The 11,146-nt window shown below is 31.5% G+C and overlaps 1 protein-coding gene across 1 annotated transcript; it reads left to right on the top strand.

Moving 5' to 3' along the window:
- Window positions 1–2,604: 2,604 nt before the first annotated feature.
- LOC130824084 (protein trichome birefringence-like 14) lies at window positions 2,605–9,959 on the top strand. The gene is made up of 6 exons (XM_057688967.1): window positions 2,605–2,846; window positions 3,485–3,703; window positions 5,610–5,744; window positions 7,288–7,377; window positions 7,989–8,184; window positions 8,500–9,959. The coding sequence occupies exons 2-6, from the start codon at window positions 3,553–3,555 to the stop codon at window positions 9,335–9,337; spliced, it is 1,410 nt and encodes a 469-aa protein (XP_057544950.1). The 5' UTR covers window positions 2,605–2,846; window positions 3,485–3,552; the 3' UTR covers window positions 9,338–9,959.
- The last annotated feature ends 1,187 nt before the right edge of the window (window positions 9,960–11,146 follow it).

Here is an 11,146-nt window from a genome sequence, read left to right as displayed (position 1 = left end):
AATATTCAATTATATATATATATATATATATATATATATATATATATATATATATATATATATATATAATATTTAAAATACTAACTAATAACCTTTATAAAAATTATAATACAAGTATAAAATTAACTCAAATTTTTTTTTAATCTCCGTGCATGACACGGGTATCTATCTAGTAAAAGTATAAAAGTATTGTGCAATACATTAAAATTCTACTATGAAATTACATTTAAGTGTAAATTAAATTTAAAAGTGTAATTGCATTAACCCATATTACATATTTTTTAAGGTAGAAGTCCACGTAGTATTTAAGAATGTATTTTACTACTTATTACTGTCATGAAGGAGAATTAAGCACAACTTTTCACAAAACTTTATTGTAATATCAGGGTTAATGGGCTGAAATAAAACTGATAAATCTAATTTATATAGTATTAATGTACTAATTAAGATATTATTACATGTTATGTTATCACTTATAAATATGTCAATTTTTGATTTTTATTTGCAGATTATAAGTTCAAAGCCTGAAAGTAAGATTGTGATGAACATCATCATGATTACTTTTTTTATTTTTAATGATAAATTTCTTTTATACTTTGGTTCTATGAGAAAAACTAAAAATGGTTCATTTTGAGTTCATTTTCATGTGGATTACTCAAAGTCAAAGTGAATATAGTCAAAATTATGGTCAAAGTCTTAGTCAACAAAAAAAATCTTAATAGAAGTCATTGATCAAGATACTTACCTAGTCCATTCCAATTGCATGGCTTTTTATAAGTCCCTTGGAATTACTTGTATAACTCATACTTAAGAGTTGGTGCATTGATTCTTTCAATACTCATAAGAAATTATGGTATTTTATTTAAAAAGCACATATTTTTCAATTTGCTTATTTTTGTAAGGAACTTCTCCTACATTGAAGGAGTTAATTGAGGGCATAACTTTAATTGATTGAAAAATTAATTGAAGGGAATATTTCCAAATGTTCTTCTTTATTTTTTCAAAGGGATTAGGTTGATGAATTATTTTTTTTTCCTAATTATCTTCCCGTTTTAAGTTAGGAAAGTCGATCAAATACGGCCATTTACTCATTATTTCAACAATATAGTTGTTGCAAGACTTTCATGGTTGTTTAGGGTGTTTATTTCGACATTATGGTTGTTGCAAGCCATAACTATCTTGATTATTACTTGTTCACATAGAAGTTGAAAAAAAAAATCCAAAACTCTGAAACAAATGTTCAAAGAAGAAGCATCCAAGGTAATGAGCAAGTAATGTTAATTTGTAATCTTAATTTGAGTGGGTGTTTCTTGAGTTAATATTTCAATTTTCAGCTTAGCAAGTTTAAGTGATAGTTCTTTACTTGGATATCCATTTCTCTTTGATAATCTTAAGTGAGTAATCTTTGATTATTGTTTTCTACTCTTCATAAACCAAAATTTGTCTATAACACATTTTATTACATATATAGCGTCTTCTTACCGTATCATATCTATTACTAAACCGAACACGTCTCTTTTCGTTTAAGGTTATCCATTCGGGTTTCCCATTTCGTTAAACTAGTCTCAGTAGCTTTTACATTAGATTGTCACGTAGGATTTGGAGAATCAATAATATTGCTACATGTGTTAAAGCCCTATAAGATTATCATTTGTCATTTAGTAACGTATGATTTTTTATTTATAGTATGGTATTATGATATAAATATTGATGATTTCAAACTGAAACCAAAGTCACATTTTTTAATTTGATACTTCCTCTGTTTTTTTACTTGCACCCAAGGAGAGTTTCACACGCCTCAATCTACTAATTCAATCGTTAATATCTCTAATTATACACATTGAAAAGCTATAGAAATTGAAAATCAATAAAATGCACATTGAGACGATTCTAACAAAATCCCATATGACTATGCTTTAACCTATAAATTAACAACAATATGTAAATTAAGTGACATTAACAAATAGTGTCAAATTGTCCTTGGGTGCAACTAAAAAAACAGAGTAAGTATGTGTTACTATTTGATACTAATGTTTGATATTCAATTTTGAACAACTTTTACATTACTCTCCCACTTTCATTACTTTTTACAAGTATAATTTATGAACAACCTAAGGCAATATAAAAAAAAATAAATATTTTGTAGGAAAGTGAGAAATGGACAGATGAGATAAAAAGTCAAATTTATATTAAAAATTAAAAAAAAGCTTGAGTTACAACCCAAAAAGGAAGCAAAACTCATTAGACAACAATACAAAAGGAAAATATAGCAAAACTAGAGGGACAAAGATAGATCAGTGTTTAAGTAGAACATAAAATTAAAGAGAAAAAACTCAAAAGCTAACGGTCTTAAGTTTTTTTTAATTCAGGAGTAAAATCCTACGTGCAAGGAGAACTAATCATTATAGTCGATCAGAATCAAAGTCGTGCCCAATAAGAATGAAAGAAAAATCTAAACCATGATTTTGGATTTTCAATTCTCAAGTGTTGAAATATTTTCGATTACAAGATAAATTGAGAAAAGAAAATGCCTAAGTGATATTTAATTTTGACTTTCAATTAAAAAAGATAATAATTATTTCAATGTACACACAATTATGTTATGAGTATTGAATCTTTGCACCTTTTTCAAGCAAAATTAATGGAAGTCTCAACATCACAATTCACAATTCACAATTCACAAACCATACAGTCGGTTCTCTGTCTTTCTCTCTTAAACCCGAATTTCTTCTTTGCTCCCCCAAAATCCTAACATCATTACCTGTATTTCACTTTTTTCCCTCTCTTTCTATCTGCCCACTTCCATCGAGTGATCATACACTCAATCCTTTGCAATTTGCACCTAGGTATCTTTCTTTCCCCATCTCTACTACTTTTACTTTGATTTTAGTAATCAAATTCAATGTTAATCGATCATTGATCGTTGTCGTTAGCAATGTTTTAATTGGAATAGTATTGTATGATTTTTTGAATCGTTAGATCCGCATTTTTGAATCATCGTACATAGGCACATAGCTATAATATTCAATTCATTATTCTTTGGTTTTCCGTTCTTTTCTTGTTAATTTGCTGGTGGTTAGTGGAACATTAGGATTTCGTATTTTAAAACCCTATTTCTAATCAGGCGATTGTATTTCGTGACCAAATTGCTAAGATAGATAAGAGACAAAAAAATTACAATAAATAAGTTTACCTTATAAAGAATATATATGTTTTAATGGGAAGTTTAAATGATGAATGTCAAATTTGTGATTACTTTAATTTGTAGTTATAGACTCGGAAGTTATTCTGCTATGCTGATAAGTAATTTTGACTTGAATTAGTCAACAGTTGGAATGAAAATTGATGTTGATGAACTGGGTATTCTATTTTATACACACTTGCTGCAGTTGATTTCTTTGACACATTCTATATATGGTCTAGTTTGAATGGATTTACTTAAGTATGATTATAATTGGGAATACTTTTTTGTTGGTGTATTCAGCTGGGTGATGTAAATAAGTTGGTGAGTCGATTTCCATATTGGCAAGGGTGAGGTGACAAGACGAGAGGATGAAGGGGAGTGTTTTGGGACTGAAGGTTACAAAGCTCTCTTTCGTCCTCATTACATTGGTTTGTACTTCCTTTCTTTTATGGGGATGGGATAAAGCGCCTTCTCTTGGTTCGATCTTTCCCCAGAGCCAATACCTTAAAGTTTCTTCAGGTTTGTTTCTGCTAATTTTCAAAAGTTTTCCATGTTCTTTATGTTGCGTGATTCTGTTTGTATGTGGAAGCTATCAATCTGTGTGTGGACGTGAGTGGTGACCTTGTACACAATTTGTGGATTTTTCATTTAAATTTGACTTTACTTGGTGCATTGAGAGCAAGCGTTTTGAACAAGATAAGTAGTCCTAAATATATTGTCCAAGATGGCTTATTTCTGTTTAATAAACATTGCTTTGTGTGTGATGAAATCCCTTGGAGCATTTATTACTAGAGTAGCACGTTTTGGATTGCTTCACAACATCGTTGGTGTATTTGCTTTCATTGTCAAATTGCTATTGTGTTTGTTCATTGTATTGTCTGTAGTAGTAAAGTGATTGTAGTTGGGTCCAATTGCTTTCCATTTGGTGGTCGATTTCTATAGGGATGTTTATAACTAACTGTAAGCTGAAATTTGCAAATACCATCCGCTTGTCTAAATAGACAGTTATGATTTTTCAAATGCACCATTTACCTACTCATGTTGCATTGCTTGTTGCCGAACTTGTCCGTCATAGTATCTTTTTTATCACCAGGTTGCATTTTTATTGTGCTACACTTCACATTTTTAAGTAGAGAATAGAAATAGGAATGATGAAGTCCTTTCTACATGGTATGTGAGTGCATAGTTGATCTGGAACATTTAGAATGAAATGTTTTTAAAATATTTGGTTGGAACATTGTCAAATATGAATATCATTTATATATTATTAACTTGACATGCTAACTTGATTGAAAGACTCATAGTTAAAGTCACGGATGTCGTCGTGATTGTGGAAATGGTTGCGATGTCGTGGATGCAACACTTCACAGTGTTACTATTTATTTTGTGGACATCATAATGTGAATTGGTAACTTGGGAAAAATTCCATTATCATAGTTATTCAAGTTTTCAATAACATATATTTTAATTAAAGCTCATAAATCATAATAGACCTTTTAGAACCTAATGCACTTCAAAAAAAAGATAATAATGACTGCTATTTTAGAATAACAACCTGTAATGATTGTTACTCCATGATTTTTAAATCACAGGTTATGTGACAGGCTTTTTGGTTCAGTAAGCTCAAAATCCGTTATGATGTAACCGGCTGAAAAATTCATTTTGATTCAATAATTGTTGTCTAAACCGATCTCTTGTGGCTTTTAGACCTTCAAAGCTCAGACCTTTATTTCCCTGCACGTTGTGTAGATATAAACTTGTGTTTGGCTTGAAGTTCTTTGACAATAGGGGGTGAGGCACCAATTCGGGTTTGGCAATCAGGTTTTGGATTGGGTTGTCTTTTTTGGGGTTTGTCATTTTCTCAAATAACATTTCAATTCGGTTGATTTATTGTTATGAGTAACTGTTAGATCAAGTCCAAGTCGGGTCAATTTGTCCCAAATAGACAGTTGCACTTTACATTAAACTTGGGTTGCATAATCTGTGTAGGGCTACTTTTCAAATGCATGCTTAAGATGCTTGTGCTCCAATGTAGCTATCATATTAGGATAATACACTCTTACATTAAGCTATAGAAAATTAGACATAGTAAATGATGTTGCTTTTCAATGTTTGTGTTGCTTAAATATCACAAACTATTCATAATGCCTATGCATCCTTTGTGCTCTTTAACTTCATCGCAATCTTGTAGTTCATAAAGTTAGGATTCTTCCTAATCTGGAATTTTTTTTTGATATTTTCTAAAATAAAAGCACTTTTATTGTTATCTGTACCAGAATAGTACTTTGGCTTTTTAGTATTTCAAAATTATTAGTTTCTATGAAATGTTGGGGTGGTTTTATAGCTACATCTTTAGTTTTCAGACGAAAGTGCCTTCATGTTATTGTCTATGGTTAATTTCATTTTATTTGTCCTTATTGCTCAGATATATTCACGGGATCCCTTGATAAGAACAGTTCATCAAATTCAAAGCAGGTGGATGCCAATAACTTGTCTGATTCAGCAAACAATGAGACATCAGATAAACATGAGGAGGGTTATAACGAAAAAAGCAATGAAGGTATTTTTTTGACATCAGGGACATACTAAATAAGTGTCCATTGCACATGCGAACATTTCAAATTTCTTGTGCTCTTTTTTAAGATGGTTTTGGCAGTAAAGCTATGATTTTCATGTTCTTCATTGTTCTTTTGAAAAAGTTATAATTCAAATTATATTATGTGTCAAGGTTTTGAATTTTAAGCTTTGACATTGTTGTATGAGCCAATATCATTTTGTACATCTTAGGAGGAAATGTGGTTGTCTTTGTTTTTATGGTTGTATAATGGCTTATGTTAAGAGTTAAAGTAACTTAATCATCCTTTTAATTGGAATCTGATTTAAAAGTAATAGCTTTCCTTGACATACTATGTTGAAGTTTCCGTGACCTAGATGGAAGTACCTAAAACTTAAAAGTTTAATGTGCTTTTTGTTTTATCATTTTGTGATTTTCTTTCCTTTTTCTTCTCTTTTTTTTCATATAAATTTTAGAAATTTAATCATGATAAAAAATGTTTAGACAAGATTTGACTGGGAAAATTCTTTGCGGTCTATTGAAACAGAGGTTATGAACTTATACTGCGCACAACTGTTCATCTCATACAGCTCAACAGTTGGAAAATTATGCGCAGCATACAGACAATAAATCTAAGTGGAGATTTTACTGTATAATTTCGAAGGATACAACTCATACTTATATTACATGAGCTTTTTTCTACCTTTAGAACCTTTGATAAATCTTGAATTTGGTGTGGACATCTGACAGTTGGCACATTATGGACCTATAACATGTTTTTTCCGGCTTCCATAACATCAGAGTTTAGAATTGGAATATTACAAGTCATTGCATTGACCTCTTTGCTCCAGCATGAATGACATACCTTTACATTGAATTAAAAAGTTAAATTGATGGTAACTTAGTTAGTTAGTTCTCTAAGCCGTAAGATGTCTGGGTTTCAAACTTCGAAACCGAAAATCTAAATTAATTTTGTCAATTTTTGCTATATTTGATTTTTAAATTTTGCACCTATAAGTTACATTTTTTGTTTTTCTCGTACTTGATATTTCTTATTATAGGGAGTGATTCTATAACCTTTAAGTTGATGTTTATGTTCCAATGTGTATTAGGTAGGGTCTGATTCTATTTTAAAACTTTATTATACATGACAATTTGTGTTCCTAGATCCACCACTCTTCAAGACTCCATGCTCTGTTAAATTATATTTCGGTTACCTTTTTGTCCGAAAGAAGTTGTGTTTAACTTTTGTTTTCAGAAGGAGATATTTTATCTTCCTCTGTTTATTGGCTTCAAACATTTGTGACTTTGTTTTGGTGCATGATTTGTGATATTCAATAAGCGCCGTGTTGAATAGAGAGCTAATGACTTGCAATCTTTTCCCTTTTTTTGTTTTAAGGTAGTCACAATCTTTTTTTTTGTATTATTATTGTTTTAGGAGGACAATCTTTTCCCTTTTTTTTTTTTGCTTTAAGCAGTGATATTTGATCTTGTTTGATGTCAATATTATCTTTCAAAGGATCTAATCTGTATTCATTTTGTTGTGCAGAGGACGGAAAACTATTAGAGGATAAAGTTTTGATTTCGTTTGTGCCAGCGGTCTCTCTGAATGAAAGCTCATATCGAGTAGACAAGAAAAGTATGACATAATGTTTTTTTAATTTATTTCTGCTCCCATCTTATTTAATTTTTCCCGGTAATACTTGGACATGATCAAAGAATATGAACTCTTTTTGAGAGAATATAGAATATAAACTCTTGATCATTACTATTTGCTATTCATCTTGAGCAAGGTCTTCACAATAAGCCATAATGTGATATCAGTATCTCACTTTCAAATATAATCTTCATTGTGTCCATTTGATCATATTCTAAATGTTCTTTTGGCCATTCAAAGGATAGTAAGTGTTACTTATGGCTTCATTTGATTATGGCTTTGGCTAAAAACCAGAAAATAGAATCAAAATTATAGATAGATATCCTGAATTAAATTATGATCGTGAGTTTGATTTGTTCGTTAGATTCTTAACAGTTTGATCCTTATTCCCGTAGGCAAAACTTTGTTCTTTTAAACTCCCACCTTATTTGATCTTATTTCTCTAAAGTACTGTGAAGGGAAGTGTACAATGAGAAAATAAGCTATCAGGAGGAGAATAGTGGGATAAATTTGCTTTAGTATCCTCTGGTTTGTATTTCACATCCAATATTTTTTGATTTTTTTTCTTACCTATTCTTGTGTTCATACACCAGACTGTGATTATTCTAAAGGGAAATGGATTGCGGATGATAACCGGCCTTTTTATTCGGGAGGTCGTTGCTTGCAATGGCTGTCAGAGATGTGGGCATGTAGATTGATGGACCGTACTGATTTTTCATATGAAAAGTTCCGTTGGCAACCAAAAGATTGTGAAATTGAAGAATTTGGCGGAAAGAAATTTTTGAGAAGGTATCAATCTTTTTGAACCTTCCATGCACTTTAGTTCTCGACTCTAAAAGATTAATACATTGTGATTTCCTTTTCTTTGGGTTGGGGACAGTATAAAGGGAACCAGTGATAATTGATGAAGTATGGTCAACTTCTAGATGTGCATTGCAAGACTTTTTTTGACTCCATTAGAGATTGATGTTTAGTTGTCTCAAATCTTTTCTAGTTTTCTAGGCAATATGTTAAAAAAAAAGTTGGTACATGAGATTGGTTATTTACTTGAACCCAAAGACTTCAAACTATGGTGTACTGAATTTGTTCAACTCTGCACTCCAGGATGCGGAATAAAACTTTGGCTTTTATAGGGGATTCGCTTGGCAGACAGCAGTTCCAGTCTTTGATGTGCATGGCATCCGGTGGTAGAGAAAGGCTTGATGTCATTGATGTGGGTCGGGAATATGGTCTTGTCAGAGCTCGTGGTGCTAAACGTCCTGATGGATGGGCATACCGTTTCACCCGCACAAATACAACCATCCTTTTTTACTGGTCTGCTTGTCTTTGTGACTTGCAGCCTCTCTCATCTAATCGTAATTCTGAAATTGCGATGCATCTTGATCGACCTCCAGCTTTCCTTAGACACTTCCTTGATAGATTCAATGTTGTAGTTTTGAACACAGGGCACCACTGGAATAGGGGCAAGTTCGATGGAAATCATTGGGTAATGCACGTGGGTGGTGTACCCAACCCGAACAAGAACGTGGTAGAGGCAAAGAATTTCACAATCCACCAAATAGTAAATTGGATGGATTCTAAGCTCCCAACTCATCCGAAATTGAGGGCTTTTTACCGTTCTTTGTCTCCCCGACATTTCTTCAATGGAGATTGGAATACTGGCGGGACTTGTGACAATATCAATCCACTTTCCAAGGGGAAAGAAGCTGTCAAAGAGGGGAGTGGTGATCAAATGGCTGCCATGGCCGTAAAAGGGACAAACGTGAAGTTATTGGACATTACATCTCTTTCCGAGCTTAGAGATGAAGCTCATATATCAAGGTACACTGTTAAACCACGAGAGTCAACCGGACAAGATTGCTTGCATTGGTGTTTGCCGGGGATTCCTGATGCGTGGAATGAAATCCTTTTTGCGCAGCTGTCGGCTTTAGGTAGATTTTAGTGAAATTAGTTTATAATCGATGACTAAGATAACTCCAAATGAACAGACCTTTACATCCGTACATCATCTCTTCGGACATCAAGGTCTTAACTTCAGGTCAGTATAAATGCCAGCAGCTAATCGTTGTGATGCTTTTGCAACAATTTCCTCGTCTTTACTCAGAATTTTCGATGGTTGCAAAGGATAGACATTGCTTGGATAGAAGAAACTCCGGTGTCGGAAATAGATGTCTGTGAATGGCAAATTAGCAGTAAGAGTACCAAATTGTTAGATGATATTACAGTCCTCCTGAATTTGTTGGCTTGTTTAAAGGGGAATTACACATTCTTCCCCTTTAGAGGCCTCATTTGTTTTAGATGATCAGATGGCCTTGTACCAATAATATTACTGATAGATATGTATACAGATTACACTATGATCTATTGATGTACCTATTTCAATTCTTTAGTTGATTGAAAAATATAATCTCCTTTATCTGATGGGGCTAAAGATTTATGTTTCTTTGGTTTTAGATTGTAGTGAATATATTATTAAATTTACTTATTACCACGTGTACTCGTATTATGAGTATTTGCAGATGATATTTGCTACTAATGATCAATCGAAAATAATAGCGTTCTTATTGGTTAATTAACAAATGTTAGGTTGTATACATTCAGGGTGATGGCATGTTCGATGGAAAAATATTGTTGTAAATGTGTAGGCTTGTAGCCTATTTCCCTCCCTTTTTATTGAGTTTCTTTGTATCATTGTATGCAATATTTATACATTTTGGGGTTGGTAAAAGAAATTTGAGTAGTCAACATTTGGGTGATAAAAAAAAATAAATAGATGTTGTCGTTGACATTTGTTTGGTAAAAATTTACAAAAAAAGAAATAATAAATTTTTGTATCATATCATCTGGTATAGTGTTTTATTTATTAAAAATCTCGTATGAATTTAGTTCATAATATTTTAATTTGTATCAAGCTAAGTATACCGATAAATTTCTATAATTGTATTTATTTGGACTTATTAAGTGAAAAAACATACTATTTTTATACCTTTTATGACTGGTTCACATATCAAGTCCATATAAAACATTTTTAACAAGAATATACCAAAATTGATTTCACTTACTTTGCTAAATGAATTTTTAGAAACAATTGTTTATTTGGAAAAAACAAAAGAAAACTGGAAACTACTATTTGTGGTTTGGAAGTTGTGGGCATAAAGACTATAAAAATAAAAATAGAGAAAATTTTGAATATGTTTGTTAAATAACTTATAGTTGAAGTTGTTGGCTTAATTTAGTGGCTATTTTAACCAAATCAAAATATCGACCGATACGAAAGTTGCTTAAGTTATTTGTTTAGGCCAATTGTTAAAGATATATTTGATAAAATTTACTATAATTTGTTAGTTATTGACTCTTTATTAATGAAAAAGTAGGTTAAAAGTCTAAAGTCAAAAGTGAATGAACAAATTATTATGACTATCTTTTTTATTTTGACTCAAAAACAAACTTAAATCAATTAGGTTAAAAATCTTTTACTAAATATTTTTAACAAACAAAAAATTCTTAAGTCCAAAACTAAAAACCACCAAAAAAATTAAAAAAACTAATCACCAAATATTTTTTTTATGAAAGAAAAAAAAAATGCCAATTTAGAATCTAACACAAATCCGGTGTCACCATTTCTTGACTACCGGACTCATGCTGTTAGATTTTAATGGTGGGTAGACACTAGGGTTCTTCAAAAAAAATTCGATCCGCTTGATTCGACTCGTCGACCCGCAATATAAATGATGGGTTAATTTCTAAAAAA

This window comes from Amaranthus tricolor, chromosome 9, assembly GCF_026212465.1.
Source record: "Amaranthus tricolor cultivar Red isolate AtriRed21 chromosome 9, ASM2621246v1, whole genome shotgun sequence".
NCBI lineage: Eukaryota > Viridiplantae > Streptophyta > Magnoliopsida > Caryophyllales > Amaranthaceae > Amaranthus > Amaranthus tricolor.
This window is presented reverse-complemented; position numbering and strand designations above follow the sequence as displayed.